At 41.2% G+C, this 27,614-nt stretch overlaps 3 protein-coding genes across 6 annotated transcripts; all 3 read right to left on the bottom strand.

Annotated features, from left to right (window-relative positions):
- Positions 1–10,776: 10,776 nt before the first annotated feature.
- LOC145957259 (uncharacterized) lies at positions 10,777–11,556 on the bottom strand. The gene has a single exon (XM_083073480.1). The coding sequence runs from the start codon at positions 11,554–11,556 to the stop codon at positions 10,777–10,779; it is 780 nt and encodes a 259-aa protein (XP_082929606.1).
- A 1,127-nt stretch (positions 11,557–12,683) lies between these two features.
- On the bottom strand, positions 12,684–15,005 carry LOC145957258 (uncharacterized). Its single transcript, XM_083073479.1, has one exon. It carries the CDS (start codon positions 15,003–15,005, stop codon positions 12,684–12,686), a length of 2,322 nt encoding a protein of 773 aa, XP_082929605.1.
- Positions 15,006–20,943: 5,938 nt separating this feature from the next.
- MDAR4 (monodehydroascorbate reductase 4) lies at positions 20,944–26,423 on the bottom strand. 4 transcript variants are annotated; one of them, XM_083072435.1, is made up of 7 exons: positions 26,374–26,423; positions 25,522–25,573; positions 24,304–24,384; positions 23,295–23,413; positions 22,713–22,932; positions 22,432–22,550; positions 20,944–21,882 (listed from the first exon to the last, which is right to left on the bottom strand). In XM_083072435.1, the coding sequence occupies exons 1-7, from the start codon at positions 26,383–26,385 to the stop codon at positions 21,157–21,159; spliced, it is 1,329 nt and encodes a 442-aa protein (XP_082928561.1). In that variant the 5' UTR covers positions 26,386–26,423; the 3' UTR covers positions 20,944–21,156. The 4 variants fall into 4 exon arrangements, with proteins under 4 accessions (XP_082928561.1, XP_082928562.1, XP_020206873.1 ...); XM_083072436.1 differs by having other exon boundaries at positions 24,318–24,384; positions 26,374–26,389; XM_020351284.3 differs by lacking the exon at positions 26,374–26,423 and adding an exon at positions 25,865–26,259.
- Positions 26,424–27,614: the final 1,191 nt, after the last annotated feature.

Below are 27,614 nucleotides of genomic sequence, written 5' to 3'. Positions count from 1 at the left end.
AAAGGGACCCATGACTATTGAGATTCTCCGTTGGGGAGAGATCATAGGCTAGGGAGGGTGATAAACCTTCATCTTAAAAAGGCAGCGCCTTAAAGATGGAGTCTTATCAAGCTCACATCGAGAGTGTATTCATACCATGAATAAACTAATTAGAATAAAACATTCATTTTAGAAAGTGGCTGGTCATCTCTCTGTCCTCACACGCGCGCAGAAAATCAAGAAGATGGAAGCGCTGGAGGACCAAAATAAGAAGCTTACAGCCGAGCTCTCACAGCTCAAAGAACAAATGGCGCAAATGATGGAACTCATGCGTCACCATAATGTACAAGGGTCTCACCACAGTGACCATGAGTCCCATCATCATGAGGAAGAGGAGGTGCATGAAGAAGAGCCTCCGCACGCCATACCTATTGGGGCTGGAATTGTGATTAAAGAGCCCGAAGTTTCAAAGGAACAATTCCACGCCCTAGAGGATCGGCTAAGGGCTATGGAGGGGCATGATTTTGACATTAAAGATGCCGCCGACATGTGTTTAGTGAGGGACATCCAATTCCCTCCTAAATTTAAAGTGCCGGATTTCCCAAAATACGTGGGATCGACTTGCCCCAAGAGTCATCTCACCATGTACTGCCGAAAGATGGCTGCATATGCCACAAACGAAAAGCTCTTGATCCATTGCTTCCAAGAGAGCTTAGCCGATACTGCGCTCAATTGGTATATGCAGCTAGATGGAAATCTAGTACATACATGGAGGCAGTTGGCCGACGCCTTTCTCAAGCGCTATAAATACAACATCGACCTAACACCCGATAGGTCAGATCTTCAAGCCTTGAGTAAGAAAAATGATGAATCTTTCAAGGCGTACGCCCAACGATGGAGGGAGTTGGCGGCACAGATAGAGCCCCCACTGTCGGATAAGGAGACAGTGTCCTTATTCATCAACTCGTTGACTGGTCCCTATTACGATAAAATGATAGGGAACACAACGACACTCTTCTCGGACATCATCACCATTGGGGAGAGAGTGGAACAAGGACTTAAAAATGGGAAGCTGGCTAAGCCTTCCCAATCATATGAAGCTAAGAAGGCCTTCGGGAAGAAGAAAGAGGGAGGAGTCAATGCTATAACCATACCCTCGGCTACTTTCACTTCGAAGTCAGGAAGATCGCAATTCACCCCTGTGAAGAAGTTTGATAAACTTCCGACCACTTATAGCGATCTCCTGCCGAAGCTAGTAGAAGCCAAACTTCTAGCTCATGTTCCACCAAGGAAGATCAACCCACCTTACCCCGATTGGTACAAGCCACAAGACAAATGTTTATACCATTCGGGGGCACCAGGGCATTCAACAGAGAAATGCCTAGCTCTCAAATACAAGGTCCAAAACCTTATTGATGCCAGGTGGGTCACCTTCGATTCGACAGCGCCCGACGTGAGCAAGAATCCTCTGCCAAAGCAGGAGTAGAGAGAAGAACAAACCACGATAGGGCCCCTTCATTTTTCTCTTTTAGGGACTCATGATCAGTACCCGAGATCATGAGAACCTTTTCATGTAAATAAGGGTTTTTGTACAGTTTTAATACATATCAATAAAGAGGCATTTTTCACATTACTCTCTTTTTTGTTCTTTTCTCTTTTTCCTCATTAACATTAATAATTCTAAACCTAAACAGAACCAATAAAATAATTATGTCTGTAATTGTTCGCTCTGACCGAGATCCAAAGTTGAGGACGAATGGGTAGAGTTGGACAGTGATAAGGAGACCATCTCTCCGGATCTGCAAAGACTGCTAGATCAAGAAACTCGTCTACTCCAACCGTGTCAAGAGAAATTGGAGACCATGAATTTGGGGCAGGGCCGAGAGATAAAAGAGGTCAATATTGGGACCCATATCAGTGATGAAATAAGGACACATGTTTCCACTATGATTATAATAAAATCATTCTTCATTGCTTCTTTTCTTGCTTATAATAAAATTCTAAACCACATCATTTTTAACCCTGTTTGAATAAACATAAATGAGGTTAAAATCATCTTAATAATAATAAACCCACATCATTTTTATGTGGAAGTGTGTGTGACAACTTGGAGCACCTTCCCTTGGCCTTGATAAGTGCCATCATGGGTAAAAAGAAATCTTTCAAAATAAAAGAAGCTCGGCAGGAAACTCAAAAAGGGGGACTGCGCAAAAATAAGAGCAAAAGACCCGCTAGGAATCCCACAAAAGGGTGACCTAGGCAAAAGTTAGGGTTACAGAAATGAACAAAAACAAAAGTCCGCTAAAACACCACAAAAGGGTGTTTTAGGCAAAAATAAGGACAATCAAAAAACAAAAATAAATCCATGATGGTACCATGAACCGAATTCAAAAAGAAAGGTTCAAGGGAAGCTATCCAAGTTGTCGAATCACAACACGACTTTTTAACTTCATAAGTGTTTAATCAAACAAGCCTAAACACATAAGCCTACCTCGGCCAAACATTCTTACAAAAACCATTTTTGAAAAATAAATCCCCTCTAAAACACAAACTTCAGAATAAAAATATCTTTCCCTTCTTTTCTCTTTTGTCCCAAAAGATTTTAGAATAATCTAGTGGAAGCATGGAGAAATAAATCATCACTGATAATGGATCTAATCTGAACAATAAAATGATGGAAGAACTGTGCCAAGAATTCAAGATCCAACACCGCAACTCTTCCCCATATCGGCCAAAGATGAATGGGGCAGTCGAGGCAACCAATAAGAACATCAAGAAAATAGGGCAAATGATGGTTGCCTCATTTAAAGACCGGCACGAAATGTTACCCTTCGTTCTTCATGGTTATAGGACTTCAATACGCACATCTACAGGAGCTACTCCATTCTCCCTCGTCTATGGGATGGAGGCAGTTCTACCCGTCGAAGTCAAGATACCTTCTCTAAGGGTAATTATGAAAGCAAAACTTTCCGAGAAAGAATGGGTTCAAAGCCGGTATGACCAGTTGAACCTCATTGAAGAAAAATGGCTGAACGCCATATGCCATGGTCAAGCCTATCAGAGGAAGACCAAAAAGGCTTTTGACAAGAAAGTCCACCCTCGAGTCTACCATGAGGGAGAGTTGGTAATGAAGAAATTGCTACCAACTCGAAAGGACAAAACCGGAAAGTAGGCCCCAAATCACGGAGGACCATACGTGGTAAAACGAGCCTTCTCAGGAGGAGCATTGATCCTCACAGACATGGATGGAAAAGAACTTCGATACCCAGTCAACGCTGACGTGGTAAAGAAGTACTATGCTTGAAGACGTTGCTTGCATAGGCCCGCTAGGATGAAAACCCAAAAAGGGCGTCCTAGGCAAAAGTTAGGGCAAAACAAAAAGCCCGCCAGTACAAGGGTACTAGGCAAAACAAAGGCAAAATTTTCCCCGCTAGGATACGTCCTAGGCAAAAGTTAGGGGCAAAAGAATAAGACATAAAAATAAAGCAAGTGACGATCACTTGAATCGAAAACCGAAAGGCGATTCATATGATTATCTTCTAGAAGCAAGCGTCTTGCAGCATCTACGCTCCTGGCTCAGGCATCTCACCCGAAACAACTAGGAGAACATACGGAGCAACAATTGCAGATATAATTGTTAAGCCCAATGTAAATAGCCTACCCAGGCCAGCCATTCTTCAGAAATTTCCTTCTGTATATCTTTCTGTAAAAACACTTGTGAATATTAATAAAATATCTATTCATTTCTTTTCTCTCTTGACCATGTGATTATGCCTCTAAATTGGTATTTCTATAAAAAAAAAATTGTATGAAATTCCTTAATAATCGGTCAATAAAGAAAATTGGAGGGGTTCCTATAAAATCCATAATCTCCTGCATAAAAGGCTCACAAAAATATTCCCTCACGTCGATGACAGAAATTCCTCCAAGAAAAGGAGGATAGGGAGAGCCATTCATTTTTCTAAAAACATTAAATAATAAAACTTGCATTTGTGCATCACACACATTAGTTGCACATTCAAAGACCTTATCATGAGGCAATTGCATAAAATAGAAAAAATAGAAAATTGCTTGTGTATGACAGCAGTCAACAAAAGCCGAAAACGAAAAAAGGCAAGGATACAAACAATACTCCTCAGTTTGTACAGAATAATTGAGCCTGGAGAGGCTTGCTGAAAAAGTACTTCCTCAGAATAATTAAGCCTGGAGAGGCTTGCAGAAAAAATACTCTCTCAGAAATAACTGAGCCTGGAGAGGCTCGCCGAAATAATACTCTCACAGAATAATTGAGCCTGGAGAGGCTCGCCGAAATAATACTCTCTCAGAATAACTGAGCCTGAAGAGGAATAATACTCCTCAGAGACATTTCTGTACAGAAAAAGCCAAAATCAACAAAAAAGGCAAAAACACAGAAAAAGCCAAAATCAACAAAAAGGCAAAATACAGAAAATCCAACAAATTATACAGAATAACTGAGCCTGGAGAGGCTTGCCAAAATAATACTCTCCAAAAAGACATCTCAGCTTGCATTCTTGGGCTGAACAAAAAAACCAATTCATCATGCAGAATAACTGAGCCTGGAGAGGCTTGCCGAAACAATACTCCCACAGAATAACTGAGCCTGGAGAGGCTTGCCGAAATAATACTCCCACAGAATAATTGAGCCTGGAGAGGCTTGCTGAAAAAATACTCCCACAAAATAATTAAGCCTGGAGAGGCTTGCCAAAATAATACTCTCCAAAAGACGTCTCAGCTCGCATTCTTGGGCTGAAAACCAATTCTTCATACAGAATAATTGAGCCTGGAGAGGCTTACCGAAATAATACTCCTTCAGAATAACTGAGCCTGGAGAGGCTCGCCGAAATAATACTCTCTCAGAATAATTGAGCCTGGAGAGGCTCGCCGAAACAATACTCCCTCTTAGAATAATTGAGCCTGGAGAGGCTCGCCGAAATAATACTCCCCAGAGATATCTCAGCTTCCACTCACGGGCCAAATTCCCCAGTGAAAGCTATCAAAGCGAGATCAGCAAAATTCCCAACGGAAGCATGATCCAAACAAAATATCCAAGTCAAAGGACTTAGACTTCCTCAGTGGAAGATAGCTTTCCAACTCAAACGAAGAGTGAAGCTAAGCTTGAAGAGGCTTTCTAAATAATACTCTGGGATACATAAGATCCCCAAATCCCCAGTCGCCTACTCAAGAGGCATTCCTACAAAAAGGAAAAAAATCAAAAGATCAATAATCATTCCCCAAGTGGAATCCGGCTCTTGGCCAAACATCAAGCGTCAAGATGATCTGCCTAACAGAAGAGGCTAATCACAATCAATGACAAAATCCCCCAGCGGATAACAGCCTACACAGAGGCGACAAAACCAGAAAAACAAAAAGAGTCACCCGAATAAGGATAATCGGGATACTCCACCAACGTCAAAGGACGTCAGCCAAACATAAGGCATCGCTCAATTCAAGAAGAGCATCTGTGTCTACACCCCAAGGAGTCAGAAATTCCCCATGGGTACCAACTATGCAAATGCAAGTTGGGGCACAAGAACCTATGAATGACTGCACATCCCCTAGACGGATCCCTGCGTTATCCAGCCCTCAGTGGCACAAAAATCAAAAACAATCGTCGAAGCAGCATCGTGGACTGTGGAGACAAAAATCATCTCAGATCCCTGGAGAGGGTAAACTCGCATTGCCGAAGTGATCAGAAGACACGGACGCAGACCCTGGAGAGGGCAAACTCAGTTGCCTAGGTCGTCAGAGACCAAACAAGGTCTGGAGAGACGGTACTCAAACAAGGTCTGGAGAGATGGTACTCAAACAAAGTCTGGAGAGACGGTACTCAAACAAGGTCTGGAGAGACGGTACTCAAACAAGGTCTGGAGAGACGGTACTCAAACAAAGTCTGGAGAGACGGTACTCAAACAAAGTCTGGAGAGACGATACTCAGAGTCTGGAGAGACGGTACTCAAAGAAGGTCTGGAGAGACGGTACTCAATCAAAGTCTGGAGAGACGGTACTCAAAGTCTGGAGAGACAGTACTCAAAGTCTGGAGAGACGGTACTCAAGGTCTGGAGAGACAGTACTCAATCATCAGCGTCGTCAGAGGCACGTTGGTGTTCAACTTCCAGCTCGGGCGTCGAGTGAAGTTGACCCTGGAGAGGGTAAACTTAGCTACCGAGGTTGTCCAGAGCACCGAGGTATGCACAAAACCTGGAGAGGCTACTCAACAATTTTCCACCGGAAGACACTACAAGTCAGAAGGTTGGCACATCACCCGGACAATTGGGTCAACTCCTTTACTTGTCAGCCGGTACACCAAAAGGCCGCCCGACTAAGTAAAGGGGGGGCAGCTGTAGACCCCTAAAATTGTCCGGGTCGGAAATAAAGCTTGAAGACTCTCGAAGACTGAAGGAAGATCAGCCAGAAGGACTTCCAGAAGGCCCAAGGAGGGTTCTCTATAGGTCTAGAGGTCTTAGGATAGCTAAAATAAGAAAAGTGGGAGGAAAGAAGCCCAATACGGCCTCCCAGAGGTTCAGTACGGCCGTATTGAACATTTTGAACTTCAATACGGCCGCACTGAACTCAATACGGCCGTATTGAAGTTTCTGGACTTCAATACGGCTGCATTGAATTCAATACGGCTGCACTGAACTTCAATACGGCCGCACTGAACTTCAATACGGCCGTATTGAGGTTTTTTGAACTTCAATACGGCCGTATTGAATTCAATACGGCCGTATTAGTTCAAAATTTCAATGTTGACCGTATTGACCCTCATAAACCGTATTGAGCCTCTTCCCTATAAATATGACGTCAATGGGACGTCATTTCACACTTTTGGACTGAGTTTTAACCCTCTTCTTGAGTATTCTGGGTTTTTCTGAGCAGTGCTCTGCCTAGAAATCACTCGGAGAGTTGATCCGACGAAGTTTTTGAGTTCTGAGCATTTTGCTTGAGTCTCGAACTAAGTCGAAGGGAAATCCACGGGATTTCCAAGTCAAAAATTATTTTTTAGGAAGGAGCGGGCTTGTAGAGTGAGGGAACGCCAAAAAGCTTCCCAATTTCTGTTTAAATATATAGAAAAGCACGCTTCAAAGGTTTCCTTCTTAAATCCTTTCTTTTACTGCTTTCTGAGTGTTGCATACTTAAATTATCATCATGTAGATATTTCGCTTATAATCGCTTATAATAAATAGGGGTAATTTAGTAATTTTTGCGCTATTATTTTAGAAATAATCTGTCATAGGGAACCCGAAAGGGGCGCTGTGGGGTGCTAACACCTTCCCCACGCGTAACCGACTCCCTTACCCAACTCTGGTTGTAATGGCCGAAGTTGATTTATAAAATCAATTGCCTTATCCCTTTTTCCAATGTTTTGAGTAAAACATTGGTGGCGACTCCATGAACCCTTCCTTTTTATGAAAACCGCTAATCTATGGAGGGTCCCGCTTGGGATTAACATGGATTGGTGAGCCTTTTAATAAAATTGCTCGTTTGACGAGGTCTCAGTTTGAGAATAAGTCATTCTAGCAATCCATATTTTTAAACAAATAAAAGAGTCCAACCATCCTTCGCGAATGCCGAAAGCCCGTTTCGGGCCGGTGGCGACAGATGGCGACTCCACTGGGGAAGCCTCGAGAGTCAGTCCCATTGAGTGACAGATTATTTTTAACAAATAATAGTTAAAATTACTTCATTACCCCTTGCTTGTATAATAACACGTTTTACCTATTTGGCTTTAATAACTGTTGTATGTTTAATTTTCCGCAATTGTTTGAAATATAAATTGCACACAAACCTTTGCACACAACAGTTCCCTCTATACCCGGGGGCATGAGTGGTAAGCCATAGGGAGTGCATGAGGAAGTGGCCGAGCAGGAGGCGCCGACCCATGGGGAGCCCGAGGCCGAAGCTTAGGTTGTTTTCTTTGTTGATTTTGTAATTCGAGGCCGATAGAGCCTCTTGATGAATTTTGTTGTACTTTCGGGCCAATAGAGCCCTCTTTTAATTCCAGTTGTCGCAACCCGAAAATTTCCGATCTTGCGACCTATGATTTAGACATCCTTTTAAAAGTCTCATTAATTAAGGAATGCCCGGACACTAGACTAATCCTTAATTAATGGTTTTGAAAATAGGTTCATGGAGTCGCCACCAATATTTTACTCAAAATATTGGAAAAAGAAAAGGTTTTTAAAGATCCAATAATGGCCTTGATAACCAAAATTGGGTTCGGGGGTCGATTACGTATAGGGAAGGTATTAAGCACCCCTACAACGCCCTAAATCGGTACCCTATGATGAAGATAACGTAATAAGAATTAATAGATTAAATATTAAATCCACTTTAATAATGTTTATTTACATACTTAAAATATAAATTAAGCAATTTCTCTAAAATATCTACATTATGACGTTTATTATAATAAAAAGGAAATAAAAAATGAGGAATAAAAAGAAGAAAAGAAGATTGAATGAAATACCTCTTGAACAAGCTTTATTGAATCTTCAAATATGGAAAAGGTGCTTTGTGGCGACCTTTCACACTACAGTATGCCTCACAAATCTCAAGAAATACAATAGGAGGGAGAAAGAATATAGAAATGCGACACAAATCTCAAAAAAATATAATAGAAGGGAGAGAGATAGAGAATTTTCGTGCTCAAAGGAGTCTTATTCGAAATTTCTCTGGCCGCCATGTGAATTGTGCCCAAGACTTCAATTTATAGGGATCAGTAGTGGGCCAGAACAGCCTGTTCCGGTTTCGGAACGGCCCGTTCTGGCCCAATTATAATGTGTAAATTTCGTACCGTGGAACAGCCCGTTCTGAAAACGGAACGGCCCGTTCCAGAGTAGAAAGTGACACAAATTTTCCTTTTCCAGAACGGCCCGTTCCAGTTTTTCCTTGTTTGGAACGGCCCGTTCTGGTATTGGAACGGCCCGTTCCACCCAAAATATTTAGTTGATTTCAGTTACGTTGGAACGACCCGTTCTTATATTAAAACGGCCCGTTCCGGGGTTCAGAACGGCCCGTTCCGGGCTACTGAAACCACCTTATTTGGCCTTTAGGCCTTCTGATGTCTTGTCTTGTTGTTTGCCTACTTCGGAAGCCCCTTCCCTTCGTAATGGAGGTCCATTTCTTTGTTTGTATGCCCCCCGGACGAAATTGGGTGTCTACACCAGTTACTTTTATTTGTCCAATACGTTTGCTTGAATATAACGTCTAACAACTTTAATCTTGCCGAGAAACTTTTGCTCCGATATGTGATTATTGATAGTCGCGCTTTAGAATACTGTCACATCCTTAGCCGAGGAGAGTCTCGGGAGGGAAGACGTAAAATAATTGAAGTCACATCCTTAGCCGAGAGGAGTCTCGGGAGGGAAGACTTGTAAAATAATTGAAGTCACATCCTTGGTCGAGAGGAGTCTCGGGAGGGAAGACTTGTAAAATGAAGTCACATCCTTGGCCGAGAGGAGTCTCGGGAGGGAAGACTTGAAGTCACATCCTTGGCCGAGAGGGGTCTCGGGTGGGAAAACTTGTAATTAGTCACATCCTTGGCTGAGAGGAGTCTCAGGAGGGAAGACTTGTATTAATTATTCACATCCTTGGCCGAGAGGAGTCTCGGGAGGGAAGACTTGAAGTCACATCCTTGGCCAAGAGGGGTCTCGAGAGGGAAGACTTGAAGAATTTTGCGATAATGTAAAATTGAGTCATATATAGATGAACTATATTCTCATTAATGAATGGATGCCTCGTTAAAAACCTTGCCGGCCAAAACCTCTTTTCACAATTTTTTAAGAGGGAAAAAGACTGGTTCAAGGAAAAGAGTGCATCGTAGGACATTTACACGTGTACATGAATAAAAATCTAACTATAATAAGTTTTCAAATGGGTAGAATTCCATGTCCGAGGGATGACCTTGCCGGACAATTCTTCTAATATGTATGCGCCGTTATTGAGAGAGTGTTGGACTCTGAATGGGCCGTCCCAGTTTGCCGCCAACTTCCCTTCAGTCGGGTTGCGTCGTGCCGAGCCGGTTGACCTCCAAACAAGATCGCCTTCTTGGAAATTCCTTGGTTTCAACTTGGAGTTAAATCGTCGAGTCATTCGTTGTTTACACGCTTCGGCTATGATTTGGGATTTCTCTCGGATTTCATCTACGACATCCAGTTCGGCTCGGATTGAGTCATCGTTGGACTCCTCGTGAAAGTGTGTCCGTCAGAATGAACGCTCGCCCACTTCGACTGGTATCATAGCGTTCGTGCTGTATGCCAATCGGAATGGGGTCTCCTTTGTGCTTGATTGGGGCGTGCACTTGTACGCCCAGAGAACTTCGGGAAGCTCTTCGGCCCAGGCTCCTTTAGCCGAGCCGAGCCGTTTTTTCAGTTCGGTCAGAATAACTTTGTTGGCGGTTTCGGCCTGACTGTTGGACTGTGGGTGTTCAACGGACGTGAATCGGTGCTGGATGCCGAGGTTCTCAAGGAAGGTGTTGAACTTTTTATCTGTGAATTGGAGCCCATTGTCAGAAATGATTGCGTGTGGGATGTCGAACCGGGTGATAATGTTTTTCCATACAAATTTTTGGACATTGGCGGCCATTATGGTGGTGAGCGGATCGGCTTCAATCCACTTGGTAAAATAATCAACAGCTACAACCAGGAATTTGCATTGGCCTTTAGCGAGTGGGAACGGGCCGAGAATGTCGATACCCCATAAAGCAAACGACCAAGGGGCATTGATCGAGTGTAACTGCTCGGCTGAGGCATGTACTAGGTTACCGTGTTGTTGGCATTATTTGCACTTCTTCACATATTTTGCACAATCGATTTTCAGGATCGTCCAATAGTAACCGGCCCTCAACACCTTAGCGGCGAGTGTCCTTCCCCCTGAGTGAGAGCCGCAGATTCCCTCATGAACTTCTCTAATGACATAATCGGCTTGTTGTTGGTCGACACATTTCAACAAAGGGGTGGAAAATCCTCGTCGGTACAACTCTCCGGCCACCACGGAGTATCGTGCCGCTTGGGTTCGGATCTTCTTAGCTTCATTCGGATCGGCCGGTTCCGAGCTGTTAATAATGAAATTCCAGATATCGATCATCCATGTGTGCGGGGTTTCATCTACCGGCAGGCATACTTGTGCAACACTTGGGGTGGGTAACTCTAAGTGTATCGTCGACCGAAGCTGTCCCGGCTTGCGACTACTTGCTAGTCGTGCTAATTGGTCGGCTCTTTCATTATTCCCGCGCGGCGTGTGCCTAACTTGTATCTCTTCAAACTGGTTGGTCAATCCCCGGAAAAGATGGTAATACTTGAGCAAATTAGGATCTTTTACTTGGAAATTGTCATTTACTTGCTCGGTGACAACCTTCGAATCGGTCCAACATGTGACTTTTCTAGCCCCCATTTCGGCTGCCAAGTGCATTTCGGCCAATAAAGCTTCATACTCGGCTTGGTTATTGGATGCTCGGAAGCTGAAACGTAGTGATTGCTCTAAGGTGATGCCAGACAGACTCTCCAAAATGATGTCGGCACCGCTACCTTGGACGTTGGAGGAGCCATCTACTCGCATTGTCCAAGTGTTGTCTTCAAAGTGTCCGAGTGGAGATAACTCGTTGATGAAGTCGGCTAGGCTTTATTCTTTGATGGCCCCTCGAGGTTTGAAACGGACATCAAATTCAAATAGCTCGATTGACCAAGCCATCATTTGGCCAGCCAATTCTGGTTTGCGCAGCACTTTGGCAATTGGGCAATCGGTTCGGACCACGATTGTGTGACTTTGGAAGTACTGGCGGAGGCGCCTAGCAGCATAGATGATTCCCAACGCTACCTTTTCCAAGAGTTGGTATCGTCGTTCGGCGTCCTGAAGCACCCGGCTTATGAAGTATATGGGTTGTTGTTGGCCGTCGTGTTCTTGTATCATGCCAGCACTTATAGCCTCACCAGAAACTGCTAAGTATAGAACTACCTCTCGGCCCGGGGTTGGCTTGGCCAGCACCGGAGGGGTGCCGAGTCGTTCCTTGAATAGTTGAAAAGATGCCTCGCACTCATCTGTCCATTGAAATCGATTTGCCCTTTTTAGAAGACAGAGAATCGGCTTGGAGGTCTCGGCCATACATGGTAGGAAACGAGACAACACTGTCAGTCGACCGGCTAACTTTTGGACTTCCTTCAAGTTTGATGGGCTTCTCATACCAATGATAGCTTGGCATTTATTTGGGTTAGCTTCCATGCCTCGGCTTGATAGCATGAAGCCCAGGAACTTACCGCCCGATACGCTGAACACACACTTATCCGGATTGAGTCGCATTTGGTGCTTCCGAAGTGCATGGAAAACTTCGGCCAGGTCGGCCACGTGAGAAAGTGTGTCGGCCAATTTGACCACCATGTCATCTACATAAACTTCCATATTCTTCCCAATCTAACCGCCGAAGATCTTGTCCATAAGCCTTTGACATGTTGCCCCGGCATTCTTCAGGCCGAAAGGCATCACTTGGTAACAGTAATTGGCAGATTCCGTGACGAACGCCGTTTTGTCTTCATCTCGGGGGTGCATACGGATTTGATTTAACCCGAGTACGCATCGAGAAAGGTCAAGAACTTATGGCCGACCGCGCCATCAACCAATCGGTCTATGTTCGGCAACGGGTAGGCATCCTTGGGGCATGCCTTGTTCAAGTCTGTGTAATCGGTGCACATTCACCACTTGCCGTTTGACTTTTTGACCATGACCACATTGGCCAACCAGCTTGTGTAGTGGATTTCTCGAATGAAGCCCGCCTCTAAGAGCTTGGATGCTTCTGCTTCGACTGCCTTTTTCCTTTCTTCCCCCATTTTTCTTTTTCGTTGAGCCACCGGCTTCGCCTCCCGGCACACTGAGAGCTTGTGGCACAAGAAGTTTGGGTCGATCCCTGGCATATCGGTTGGCCGCCACGCGAATAGGTCTTTGTTTTTCCTAACAACTTGTCCGATTTCACGCTTTTCAATCTCGGACAGGTTAGAGCCTAGGTAGGTCACATGTAGGTCGGTTGGCCCGATGACAATCGGATGTCGGTCCTCAATCGGTTCGACCCTCTCGTCCTGCTCCATTCGAGGGTCGAAGTCCACTATCGTTTCAAGGTTTTGTGCTACCGTGTGAACACGTTTCACTCCACGCGGTTCGGCCGTTTCAAGACGAGGCAGCCGAAGACTAGCGAAATAGCACTCCCTAGCCGCTTTCTGATCGACATGGACCGTAATAATCCGGCCTGACTCGGAAGGGAATTTCATGGCTAAGTGTGGAGTTGACACGATCGCACCTAACTTGTTGAGGGAAGGCCTTCCGAGAAGGATGTTATATGATGTGTTGGCGTGCACAACCACGTATTTGACCGGGATGTCTCGGGCTTCGGCTCCATCAAAGCAGAAGCGAGTGGATAACTTGATGTACCCTTTTCTTTGTACACGCTCACCAGAAAATCCGACAAATGGTTCATTGTACGGGATTAATTCGGCCTCCGGGATGCCGAGCTGTTTGAATGTGTTCCAGTATAGTATATCGGCCGAGTTGCCTTGATCGACCAAAGTTTTTCGGACGATGCAATTGTGGATTTCGACACTGATGACCATTGGATCGTCTTGGTCAGGGTCAATGCCTTTAAAATCCGCTTCAGTGAACGTGATGGCCGGCAACCTGCGTTGAGTATGTTCCACCGTGTGCACAGCTCGGACGGCTCGCAGGTGCCTTTTTTGTGCCAAGGAAGTGGCGCCTCCGCCTGCGAATCCGCCGACAATGGTATTGATGACTCTTCGGGGTTGATTTGTCAGCTCGTCTTCCTTTCGGGCCCTCGACCTGCTTCGTTCCCTGTAAGGACGTCTATCAGATCGGTCTCGGTCATGTTGTTCCCCATGATGCCGGCGATCATCGTGTCGGGGAGAGCGAGGCCGATCGACAAAACGTTGAAGCTGCCCTTGCTTGATTAAGTCCTCGATTTTATCTTTCAGGGCCGCACATTCCTCGGTTGAGTGGCCTCGGTTTCGATGGTACTTGCAAGACTTGGTTGTGTCGGCGCGCGGAGGGGTCGAGGCTCGCTTCGGCACGGCCAGGACTTCTGACGCGAGTGCCTGGTCCAGGACAGCTGATCGACTAGTGTTCAACAAGGTGTAATGAGAGTATCTCGGCCCGCGAACAAGTTTGTCTCGGGGGACGAGCTCTTTCGGGTGACTCTGATAGCTGTTCTCGGCAGGCTTCTCGGTCTTGACAATTATCTCCGCTCTCGCTTGGTTATGAAACTCAGCTAGTTCCTCCATCTGCATGTATTTGTCGGCGCGCCGACGCAAGTCATCCATGTCAGACGGGGGTTTCTTACAGATACTGTTAGCAAACGGTCCTGGTTTCAAAGTAGTGGTCAGATGGTGAAGAGCAACGGCTGGATTTAGGTCTCGAATCTCTAATGCCGCTTTGTTGAATCGGCTCATGAAGGTCCGAAGGGATTCCTTCTTTTCTTGTCTTATGCTTACCAACGAGAGAGAGGTCATCTGATGAGGTCGGCTGGTAGCAAACTGGATGGTGAACTGGGATGCCAAGGTATTGAAGGAGTCAATTGAGTTGGCCGGGAGCCATGTGAACCAGCTCAGTGCCCGACCCTTTAATGAAGTTGGGAAGATTCGGGAAAGGGCGGCGTCGTCAGTAGTGTTGAGGATGACCTGGGTCAAGAAAATGTCGACATGTCCGTCGGGGTCGGTGGTTCCGTCATACTTATCTAACGGAAGGGACTTCCAGTGGTCGAGGAGGGAGGATTGCATGATGTTAGGGGTGAAGGGGTGCCAGTGAGCTCCGGTCGGCAGGGCGTATGCGGGTCGGCCGGTTACTTGAGCAGCCGAGGCGTGGTTCCCCGAAGCGACAGTGGAAGTGTGCGGGAGAGAAGTATGATGTCCGAGCGAGTGAAACGACCCTTGGGTGTGAGTCGGCTCGGAGGGTTTCCACGTGGGATCTTTGTTTTGGTTTTTCAGGGCGGCATTCTCTTCCGTCAAGGCGGCCATCTCGCGAGCGTCCTTCTCTCACTGCTGCTTCATGGAGGCCATTTCCTCCTTCAATTGTCGTACCATCTTGGCCATGTTGGTCTCGTCGACCGTCTCGGCATTGTCAGCTTCGGATTGGTGCTCGTCTTCAGATCGGTGGTCTTAAGTGTGTGTTCTCCTTGTCTTTGCCATGATGTCTTCGAAATAGTGCTTAGTCTGTCTTCTTCAAAAGCTATTGGTTCGGCCCCACGGTGGGCACCAAAATGTACCTGTCTGAGGGCACACTCGTAATCTTCAGGTGGGTAAAGGGCCGAACGAGAGCTCCGGATGGATCTTCAGAGGGGGGGAGGTACCTACAAAAGGCACTCCGATGCTCAAGTCAGGACAAGCACAATTCTCAAGAGTAATAATTGAACAGTGACATACCTCGTTACGTGTGACCTATTTATAATACCTGACATGGGCCTGAACAGTTACACATTCACCTATAACCAAAAAGTAAATTTAAACTTTGTTGCACCCCCAAATATTTCTTCGAGAGGATCAGCAAAATCAAAACTCTTGAATGATAATGGTAATAGTAGTTGAAAAAGAGAGAATATAATAGATGTTTAAAATTTTTTGCAAGAATAAGATACAGATGGGAAAACATTTGAGGATCTATGTGCTTTGTTCGAACTTGGTAGCGGAGTTGACAATGTTATCTGCGACAAATTTTAGGAAATATATTATAAATACTTGTTAATTTTTAAATAGAATTAAATTTTTCCATCACTAGTTGGATGCTTATAATTTTTTGACACATAAGATAAAAAATGGTTGGAAGCTTAATTTAGTGAGCTTACATAGAAAAAGCAGAAATACACAACTACTTGAAAATAATAAATATCAAGAAATAAAGTGTGTATATGAAATATTAAAAAATTGAACAACAGGATCAAAGCAGTTTTAAGAAATTCACTTATAGGATTTTCTATTCATTTCCAAAAAAGAAAAAAGAAAAAAAATCTTCAACTCTTGATGCTTCTCTGTATAAATAACATTGAATGTAAGATATCTATTTAAAGAGAATGTTGTTCCTGTTGGAATTACATTAATTTAATAGATGGATTTTCATGTAAGATTTGAAGAGTGGGAGTTTGATATGTACAAAACCGAAAATATTTTGTTTTTCTCTTTTGTTCGACTACTTTTTACTTTTCATAATAAGTTGACTCGTCTTTCAAGTTTGATTGTACAAAAAATTAAATTGAAACCTGATTATCAATTAATATACAAAAATACGAACAAATGTAATATGAAAACACATATTGAGAACATACTTTTTAAATTTGTCAAATAAGTTCTCTTTAAGATAAAGTTCGGTCTCCGATGCTTAAGCAGTTGGATGCTTGTAACATTTGACACATAATAAAACATGGTTGGATGCTTTAGTTACTTGTAAAAGAATACTATGTCCTGGATGTTTTTCATAAAAATAAGTTACATTAATTTGTAAAAAAACGTTTCAAAAAAATTATTATTACTTAATAAATCAATATGTTTTGTTATCATGAAAACATTTTTAGGAATTAGATACTTCATCCGTCTTTGGTTTTAATAAATCTTTTTTTGGTAGCATTAAGAAGTTTGAATCATTTTGTTGGTGTTCTTATCGGAGATCGGTTGTGGGAGACGATCTGCTGGGCAAGATTGGTGAGCCTCCTTCGTTGGGTACGTCGGCTGTTCCGAAATGGGGGCGGTACCTGCAAAAGAGACTCCGATGTTAAAGTTAGTCTTTGTAGGTGTATGGGTCTTGTATATGTAATGCACGTACCTTAGTGTGAATTAGTGTTTATCTGGGCCTTGGGCCTGAGGTCGGTTATGATCCGTTCAGATAGTGGGCCCTTGTTTTGGCCGATGTCTTGTAGCGCTCATCCGATGTCGTTTAGTGCTTCAATGCCGAGTTCAAGCTCGGTTCTGCGATACGGATAGTACACTAGCCCCCTGAGCTCCGAAGATCGTGGGTCAAGGAGTTAATGCTGAGTTTAGTGAAGGGTCGCGAAGCTTCATTTATGCTTTTTTGGAGAAACGCCATGTGTCATGAGTGTCACCTCGTTTCCCGAAACGCATGGGCGGCGTGTTAATGGGGGGTGACGGTTTATAATGATGGGATGTACCCGTCATTATGGGCCTCATTTAATGCCCTGCCCTTTTGTCGTTTTCTGCCCTCATGTCACTTCCATTTTCAATTTTGTAAAATGCTTTTCCCTCTCTCCTTCGCACACTCTCAACTTCACTTTTTCCTCACTCCTTTGGCTTCTTCTTCACGCTTAGTGTCCCTTCTTTGCATACTCCTTGTTTCCGTTCTCTCTTATCATTCTTAGCATTTCACCTTCTCCGTCGTCTTTCTAGATACTCGTCGTCGCCGTTTTGTTATTTAGGAGTACTAGGTACTTCTCCTACCATTTCCCTGTTCTCTTTCTGTTACTGTCGTCGCCATTTCCTTCTTTCCCTTCTGTTGGTATCGTTGAGAGCAATGGCCGGTGAGGGTAGTCAAGGTTCGATTCCCCCTAAGGCCGCCGCTGGGCAGGCTAAAGGGAAAGGTAAGGCAAAAATGGTCGCCGCTAGCGACGAGCCTAAGAGTAAAAGGGGTGGTAACAACCCCAAGGACTCTCATCCCACCATCTCCATCCATGGGTACGAGTGGGTTAGGGGGGATGTTGGGGAGTTTGAGAGCGTGTTCAGGTCATTTCTTGAAGTGAATGCGATGTGGAAATCGCATAGGATCTATCAGTCGTCCATCTCTAAGCTCATCTAGGTTGAGCCCTACCAACCCGGTGAGCGTGTGTATATGGCAGATACTCCGAATACCCCATTTTTCTATATGTATCAATGCTTTTTAAGAGATCTGGGTGTGTGTTTACCCTTCTCTCAGTTTGAGTGTGATTTTCTGAATTTTGTGAATGTGGCCCCCTGCCAACTGCACCCTAATAGTTGGGATTTTTTGATGGCTTTCCAAGTTTTGTGCTCAGCCTTGGGGGTAGGGGTGTCGTTGCCCATTTTTCTTCATTTTTACCAGCTCAAATTGAGCAAACCTCCCTTGGGTTGGGTGTCTCTGAGTGGGAGTAAGGTTGGGGGTTGTTCTAGCTTTATTCCCAATCATACAAGAGCTTCAAGAAGGAGTTCTTTCGAGTTCGGCCTGCTGAGGCCAACCCGTTGGTCGATGAAATCTTCCACTTTGGGGGGTTGTCGAGGTTTCCCCCCTTCTAGCAGCAGAATCCGATCAAGTTTAATGCGTCGAGCAGCCTTTAACTGTCGGATTGTGATACTACTGCCATCACCGACTTGGTCGCGCTTCTTCGTCCCTTGGACTGCAAGCTCGTCCTCTCGCTTGCGAACTTGGCAAATAAGGAGAGGGGTTTGGAGAGTGAGTACCTCGCCGTTCCAAGTTATTAGACTCTCTGTCTCTGTCCACCTTCTTATGTGTTGGGTTCTTTATGTTTGCAGGTTTGATGGGAAAGAGCAAATGGCGCGAGCTAAAGGCTTGTTATAACACGGAGGAACTCGAGGTTCCCGAGCCCGACGAGGAGGAGGTTGCGCCCCTGAAGGCTCGCCAAAAGAGGAAAAGGGGAGGGAAGAGGGTCGGTGAGACCTCGGCCCCTACCGATCTCGAAGAGGTGACCTCGAGGGCTGCCGATGCCGACCCGATCGATCTCACCGGGAGCCCTCTGCCTGAGGGGTCATCGAGGGAGCCCGCGATAGAGGTTGCTCGTGAGACACAGGTTTGGGCCTTTACCTTATGATTTTTCTTCTGCGTTGCATGATGTTCCTGCTTTGTAACTTAGAAAAAAAATTTGTGTTTCATGTAGGCGGGTTCGACGCCAACTTCTGCCGAGGCTCGTGCGAGGCCGAGCTCTGAGGCACCAACGCCGACTTCTCCTGCTGCTACGCAAGTGGGTCCGACACCTACTTCCGCCGAGGCTAGCGGGAAAGGGTCAAGCTTTGAGGCCCCAACGCCAACTCCTCCAGCTGCTGCGCCTTCTCATGGTGGCGTTCCGAGGCCGAAGTGCATTGTGCAACGCTTCGATGTCACCCGTCCAATGGCAAGGTTGGACCATGTGAGTGTGTCTCCAGACATAATGTCATTGTAGAGCTCTAAAGTGACCGCAGAGGCATTTTTTAAGGAGAACCCAGTCTTTGTTGCTGACAAGGCAATGATAGAGAAAGTTGGTCCAGTGGAGGGCCTAGACTCCGCCGAGGTCTTCATGCAGAGGTCTATTGCCATCATGGACCACTGGAAGCACAGGTGGCCAAAGCTTCAAGGAGGGTACCTGCAAAAGAGTCTCTGATGCTAAAGTTAGTCTTTATGGGTGTATGGGTCTCGTATATGTAATGCACGTACCTTAGTGTGAATTAGGGTTTATCTAGGCCTTAGGCCTGAGGTCAGTTATGATCTGTTCAGATAGTGGGCCTTTGTTTTGGCCAATGTCTTGTAGCGCTCATCTGATGTCGTTTAGCGCTTCAGTACCGAGCTCAAGCTCGGTTCTGCGATACAGATAGTACAGTTGGAATTACATATATGTCTTATTTAAAGTTTTCTTTTACCCATCTTATATATGAAATGTGAGTTTATTGATATGTAGAGCTATTAAATGGGTCCGAACAATACATGTATGATTTGGTCTACGTTGACCGAATTTCTTACCGATCACTTATGACGAATCTAGCCAAATCAACCCATTTTATTTATTTATTTATTTTAATTTAATTTTTATAAATAAAAATATATAAAAAATAAAAGGCCAAGTAGATTTTGAACTTGGACCCAATAAACCATAATGAACTCTTTCTTCTCTACTACTTTTCAAAAATTACCCTTATAATTATAACTATCCAAAAACTACTTACACAGTCATATTATTAATCGCATACTTTATTTAAAAATAAATAAATAAATAAATAAAACTATACGGAAGCACAATTGTTTTTATGCCGGTGACAATTATAAAAATAAAACTTATAGCATCTTAATTGATTGATGAGTATTAATTATTTAGACTTGTGCTGTAAATGAGTCTATGGCTGATTGGACCACACTTAATGACCCAATGAGAGATGTTGTCATCGTTCGATTGGTGGTAATAAAATTGCCGTTCAATTAAATAGTAGTGTAACACAACATTGTTAGGGAAACTCTGCGAGGCATGAAGAAAAGAGCTCTCCTCGTTCCATTGATCATGAAACCTTTTTATGTAACAAACATGGATTTCATCTCATTTTCATGTACACGTTTTCTATGCATTCACGAATGTTATCATGTGTTATCAATGAGTCATAACAATCTCCAGAATAAGGTTGTCTCGCCAGCCGCCACAAGACCTGGAAATTGCAAGTTTAGAGAAAAAAGCAAGAACGGGGGCAAGTTCTCTCTTCAGCAGAAAAACAAAAAGAGATTGAATGTTTGACGAGGAAAAATAAGCGACAACCATTTATTACTATAAAACCCATTCAATTTTATATCCCCCAACACACAAAAAATAAATAAAAGTAAAACGGCATTGACTTTATGGGGGTAAAAAATAGCTTTAACTTATCATTGGAAAAGTGGCCAACTCCTCTCACAATTGGCCACAAAATCCATCGCCACAACCACGATAACCAGACACTCCACAAAGACTCTATGAGGAATGAAAATCGCAAACGATTGACTACACTTCTTTAAATACGAGTTTAAATTCAAGCTTAAGATTGTTTATTAACATAAACAACATGATCAAGCATCGAACAAATCAAGTTCAAATAGCTCAACTCATCTCCACCTTAATGGTAGGATTGGTAGCACAAAGTACAAAATGTTATAAATAGGACCGAAAGCACGATATTTTATGAATATGTAAGTAATCCAATATTATCCTAATGGTGATGACATGGGAAGATGGTTGAGCAGTTCAAAAAAGAAACTATTACTATGGGAATATTTTCCAAAAGATGGCCATTTATATTTTGCTTTTGTTTTTTGGTACAACACCCCATATGAACAATAGAACTGAAGAATGGTCATCCAGTAAATTGGATCAGATACAATAACATGTCAAATTATCCCTAGTTCTAGAACTGTCAATGTTACAGTTTGCAGATCCATCTGAAGTCCGTTGACACCCTCAACCATGAATTGGTAATCTTATAAGTTTCACCATCTGCGGCGCTTTTTTCCATAAAAATATGCAAATGCAGCTATTGATGCAGCAATAATAACCCCAGCTGTAGCATGCCAAGCATATAATGGTTTTTCCAATAGTAGGTCCGACGCCCTAACCTCAACAGGGGGGGGTGCCACTGGTTTCTGGCTAACTGTAACTGCAAACTTCAAACCCTGCCTCTCAAGCTCAGTCAAGTCTTCAATTGCTGGCCTTAACTTAGTGGCCTTGGCTATGGCTTCATACTCTTCTTTGGTTCCACCTTCGAGGAAAGCTCCAACAAGGTGACCCTTGCTTACCCAGTATGCACCAAATGCGCTACCTGACATATCTCCATAATAGACAACTTCCCCAACATTATCGCCATAGAATTGCCAAGACAATGTGAAGACTCTGGAATAGAAAAAAGGAAGGTAATCAAATTCCCCTGTTTTGTCTGGTTCCATTATGGCAGAAACAGCATGTCTTGCAGATTTCCGTGCTGAGTCAACATGCTCAAGTCTTCGTGTTTCCCCAAATGCTTTGACTGGAAATGCTGCAACATCTCCAATGGCATAGACTGAACTATTGCTCGACTGCAACATCCCATTCACTTTGATTCCACCTTTCTCCAAAGTAAGCTGGCCTTCAAACAGACCTGTATTTGGGCGTATTCCAATTCCCACCACAACCATGTCCACAGATAGCGTGCTTCCATCTCTAAGATTAACAGCTGTAACCTGTCAAAAAATCCAGTCAGCTATACATTGAGTCAATCACAGACAGGTATCATGCAACCATAGTCAAATTGGTGTTATTTCTTACAACCAATTTCTTGTATATGAATAGGGTTGGTTGTCATGAACATTGTCAAACAGGAAATTTTCACTTCCAACAAATAAACAAGGAACCACTATCTACGGGTCAAGAGATTACAAAATCTTTTGAGGAGAATTCACCAATTTTCTCAGTTTGAATTGGAAAATGTACGGCACAATCAATCTCCCACATTTCTTTTCCTTTATAGAAAGCCTTTTTCTCCAACTAACAACAACAAAAGCCCATTCCTACTAGGTGGGTCGGCTACATGTATACAATGCTAGAGTCTATCTAAGACCATTTTTTTGAAATTATCATTTAGATCAAAGTGTTTGTAATGGTTTTTCAAGAGTTTTACGTGGTCTTCCTCTATCTTTCTTTATTAAGGGCAATAGGGCCTTTATTAGTCTTCCCCCCATATGACCAAACCATCAAGTGAGAAAATTCTAAACAGAAAATAAATTAAGTACCTTCCCATTGGAGTCAAAATCAAATGATGACAGCACAGTTCCCTTAATGAAGTTTACTCCTCTTGATTTATAATATTCTTCATAGAAATTTGCTATCTTTGAGGTAAACAGACGAGCCACTGTAAAATAAACAAAATATTGAGAAAATCTATGCTTTTGAAGTTGTTTTCATTTATCAGAGCTACAAGTGGAACTTCATTTAAAATAACACATGCAAATAAACATAATCATTAACCATAAATTTCGAGTTGACAGATTAGAAGTTTTAAAAAAGTACTTACTGCAATGTTCCTCAGGGAAGACCATTGTTACATGTATTTTATTGATCACTAAAGACGCTGCACACTCCATGCCTACGTATCCACCACCAATGACAACAGCATTCCCTCCGGGAGAAGATTGCATAACATCGACAAGCCTATTTGCATCTGCTATATCTCTTAAATAACAGACATTTTCTGCATCTGATCCACTCACTCCAAATTCTTCCAGCTTCAAAGCCTACACTTGACATTTTTATGTGTTTAATATACTATAAAGAAAGCAAATGGCCCACTACATAGGTATGTTGGTGAATTTATGCCCAAATTATTCCAACACTAGTATTTAGTATGTTTATGAAGATAAGGTGTTCCTTAGGATAAATATGATGTTCATACGTTTTCAAACCTCTTTTAAGGGAAATTATATTGGATTACAGAATTTAAAAACCAATAAAGAAGAAAAATACTAGAAATGCATAGCAAATTACCACAGCTTTTTTTTTTTTTTTTCTTTTCAAAACCATGGCATGCATGCTCTTTCAGGAGACAAACTGATTATTTTAAGTAGAGAAGTTCTAGCTGAAAGATTTGTTTTAATACCCGAGCACCAGTAGCAACAATAAGAAACTTGTAACTTATTGTCTCTCCAGTTGCTGTTAATAATGTCTTACGCTTCACATCAGCAGACTTAACTCCGGTTCCAAGAACTAATTCAATCCCTGAAAATGAAATAATAACAATTGTAAAACAAGCAAATATTCAGGATAGGAAACTCTTTAAATAGCTTCATGGAAACATTAAACAGAGATAAATAATAACTTAGTTTCAGCAACCAGTATCATTAACTGATGAAAAGATTTGGAAATTTAAAATAGAAAATTACTTTTTAGCAGCATACATGAATATTAATTATTAATTATCAATTTCAATAAACAAGTCAACAAGCCAAGCATTAAATTTGGTTCCTTCTCCCTTGGACCTCCAATACTTCATCTAATTACTGGGGAACAACAAATACAAATGACTTATCCCATATTGATAATGCTGCCACATGAAATAAATGAGCACTCGTAAAAAAGAATAAAAAAACTGAACATGTTGACAAGCATGGTGTTGAGAGGTGAAGTTTAGCTTCTGCCAATAAATGCCAGAAATATATTACCTTGTAACAAAACCAAATCTCTCCTGAACTCAACATCCCACTGAATGCAATTGGAGAAGATCAAACAAGGAAATATATTTAAATCAGATCAGAGATGACATTACATGCCGTTATGCATTAACTTCCACCAACAAACATAGCTAGCTAGAGTATTAACTTACCTAATCTCATTTAGCAATTCTTTGTTGCTCAACATAAATCAATTCAACCAAAACTAATTAATATTTGTCTTAATATAATTTTCTCTCAGAATATGTTGATTCAGTAGGATCGCTGGAACTAGATGAAATCAACTACTGAACTAAACCTTTGCAGTATGATATTAATACTATAAACAACCAAAGAAATCATTCACTCCATTTCATTTCAAAGGGGGAAAAGAGAAGTAGCCACAATAAGTTACAATATAAAAAGAAATACATTATGATGTAAAAATAATATAATTACCATGCTCTTTATACCATTTTGGAGTAAGCCTCTCCTCATTTGCACCAACACAGGTATGAAAGGATGGAAGCCGTGCAGCAGCTGTATGTTGCAAATGTATTTCAGAAACAACTCATTACATAAACTTTTGTTGCAAATGTATTTCAGAAACAACTCATTACATAAACTTTGCAAACTAGGAAAAGCTAAAATATGGAAGAAAGAAAGGCAACACAAAAAAAGTAGTTCATCTATCTGCAATATTTGAACTGCAAGGAAATGAAATCCTCCAAATTCAAGTACCATCCTATGTTCCCAGTTCAATCTGTTAGGTACTGAGAATTTGAAATGGAAGAGGTATATATATTATTTACTGTAAACAGAAATATTACAAGGTAAAGTATTTCCTTGTAATCCAAGAGTTTGGCTACTCCAGAGAATGCAAAACACTTATATGCATCTTATATAAGATAGTATCAATGCCCAAATCTTTCTCACATATTCTGACCTCTACCTCCCTATAAAGATCTGAACACATCAGACTCCTTCTCACTAGCTGACTAACTGACAACTCAACCCATAATTTTGATCATTTCTTCCTACCCCTTCTAAACATATACTAGCAAAATTTTCATGGGCTGCTGCTTTGATGGGTCATTAAACTCCTGGAACCTAACACAATCTTTCAATTTTTCAATCAGTCAGGCTTACTTCTCCATACTTTATGTATAATACTAAAAACTACATAGTTTTTCCATACTTCATACATAATAGACAATACTCCACATGGTGTGCCAAACTAAAAACTACAGTTACTGTTCCCAAAAAGTAAAAAAGAAATATTCAAGAGCACCACATATTAGTCTCTGCAATAAGAGACATAGTTAGCAGACCCAATAAGTCAGATAACTTGGCTGCGATATTCAAATTTCAAAACTTAATGGAGATATCAATTAACAGGAAGTTATGACTTTTTCAAATATAAAGGTTTGAGTCATATAATAATCAGAGAGGGATATTCATTTAGAAAGAAATCCTGATTAGAGCATCAGATTGTTCAACGTAATGGAAACAGAATATGTTACTAAGGAAAAGAATAACTGCCACAAAGAAGAGCTCAAATAGGTCCAAGAGGGCCATTTTCATTTTCATCAACCAGTATTGCACAAGATTCTTCTGATAGAAACCCACAACTCAAAATAACCAGTTGATAAAGTGTCATGACCAGAGAGTCTTTACCTTCTGGAAGCAAAAACCCTTTACTCAATGCGGGCCTTTCATAAGGAGCAACCTGAGATAAACATATGAGAATATTTACACACTTGTGACTTGTGAATAAAGAAGTTAAGAACCATTCTGGCTTTGACCAAAACTTAATTTTAACATCAGTGAATGAAATAGACCAAGTCATCAACAGACAAAAGTAATAATCCCACTTAAAAGCAACAATGGAAAATCAAAACCAAAGGCTCAAAACATTCTTAAGGAAAGAGGTGAACAATAAAATTCAATTATGTGAAGCAAGTTTACACAGGAAGACTAAGAAAGCATAAAAGAAATAAAGGGAAATGATTATTCATACTGGTTCATCAGAAATAATGCAGAGTTCACCATGAGAGACCCCTTTCTTGACGAATTCAAGAGCAGCGTAGCCAGCAGCCACACCTCCTCCAAGAATCACATACACAAAGGCTCTCCCCATTTCCCAACTTCACATCCACACAAACGCAACACAACACAACACAACAAAACGCCTTCGGTTATTTATCCTCAATTCAAAAATCGAGGGTGCACAATTTTTTGGGAGCGCTTTCTTTCAAGACACTCCCACAAAATCTGAAGATCACGAAGGGGCCCCACAACCACGACAGAGACAGCTACTGCAATTACCCTAATACCCCCAAATCAGACCCTCTGCATGCACAAACAAACGCCATTGCTGCCACTTATTTTAAGAAAATTATCGCACATTCTGACAATTTTACCAGAATTTTTTTAAGATATTAGAGGTTTTTTTTCTGAAAAAAATACACATAAAAAATTCCAACCATGTTAATATGCACAATTGAAAAAATGTATGTAGAAACGCACCATCGTGGCCATTCATCTTGTCCTGTGTTTGCTTTGTGATTTTATTATCCAACTTATCAAATTCTTCTTGCCTCTTTCTGAAATTCGCAAAACCAACTTCCTTCAACAATAAATAAATAACAAAATAAACTTTTCACATATTTTAATATAAAATTTAACGATTTTACTAAAAAAAAACTTTTAACATTCGAGATTTTTTCTAAAAACTTTTTTTAAAAAAATCCCAACCTTGTTATATGTCAGAAATGTTAGGATGAAAATAAATTGAATCAACTCAAAATTAAAACTCGATTTAATAATTTACTTCTTCAATTTGATTAATCAATTAAATGAGCTGAATTTAAGTAAAAAGATTGAGGTAGATAAATAAATGATTTGAATTTGAGTTACATATAATTTGATTTGTTTGATTTATGAATCAGTTTGACAAATAAATATATATAATTAACTTTTTTTAATTTAAGTTTATTAAAATATGAAAGAATTTTTAAAATTTAGTTATAAATTAATAAAAATAAAATAAAATAAGTAAATATTTGAGAATTTGATGATTATGAATTGAATTTTTTATTATTTTATGTAAGATAAAATAGTTTTAATTAAATTTATACATATTTTATTTATAATTATGTTTCTTTAGAGTTGTATTAATCTTACAAAGTTAATAAAATAAATTATATTTTATTTAAAAAAAATTAAATAAATATTTTATTTAAAATTTATTATTAAATTTAAATTTTAAAATGTATAAATTTTAAAAAAATTGAGTTTTTATTTATATTATTCAATTTAATGAACTAATAAACTAAATTAAATTGAGTCAAATTCGAAAAAAACTTCATATTAAACTAAAATTAAATTGAAAGTTAAATTAAATACTATTAAATTAAATTAAATTCAATTAAATATAGTTCAACTTCACTTATTTTCGGTTCTACTTAATTTATGTAGATATGCATCATCAAAACCATTCATCTTGTCTTTACGTTGTAATTTTATTATCCAACTTAACAATTACTTATTGCCTGTTTCTTAAATTCACAAAATCAATTTTCACATATTTCAATATAAAATTAATTTAAAAATTCAATTTAATTACGGTCACGAATATAGCTATATTTAATAAAATTAATTATCTATGACGTTAAAACAATAAAAAGATAAATAAATAAACTATCTTAATTCAATTTATGAATAAATGAACCACACTTACTCACTTTCAGATTTAGTCTACCTAAAAG

Source organism: Cajanus cajan, chromosome 4 (genome assembly GCF_000230855.2).
Source record: "Cajanus cajan strain Asha chromosome 4, NIPB_CcT2T_4, whole genome shotgun sequence".
Classification (NCBI taxonomy): domain Eukaryota; kingdom Viridiplantae; phylum Streptophyta; class Magnoliopsida; order Fabales; family Fabaceae; genus Cajanus; species Cajanus cajan.
Note: the sequence above shows the minus strand (reverse complement) of the source record. Positions and strands in the feature narration are given on the sequence as shown.

What these genes read in the sequence shown, in the direction of transcription:
- LOC145957259 (XM_083073480.1), bottom strand. Translation starts at nt 11,556, where the DNA reads ATGCGAGTAGATGGCTCCTCCAACGTCCAAGGTAGCGGTGCCGACATC.
- LOC145957258 (XM_083073479.1), bottom strand. Translation starts at nt 15,005, where the DNA reads ATGGCCGCCTTGACGGAAGAGAATGCCGCCCTGAAAAACCAAAACAAA.
- MDAR4 (XM_020351284.3), bottom strand. Translation starts at nt 25,984, where the DNA reads ATGGGGAGAGCCTTTGTGTATGTGATTCTTGGAGGAGGTGTGGCTGCT. An exon ending in AGGGTTTTTGCTTCCAGAAG is followed by an intron (nt 24,385 to 25,521) that starts GTAAAGACTCTC and finishes TGCAACATACAG; the next exon opens with CTGCTGCACGGCTTCCATCC. An exon ending in ATTTTGACTCCAATGGGAAG is followed by an intron (nt 21,883 to 22,431) that starts GTACTTAATTTA and finishes ATTTTTTGACAG; the next exon opens with GTTACAGCTGTTAATCTTAG.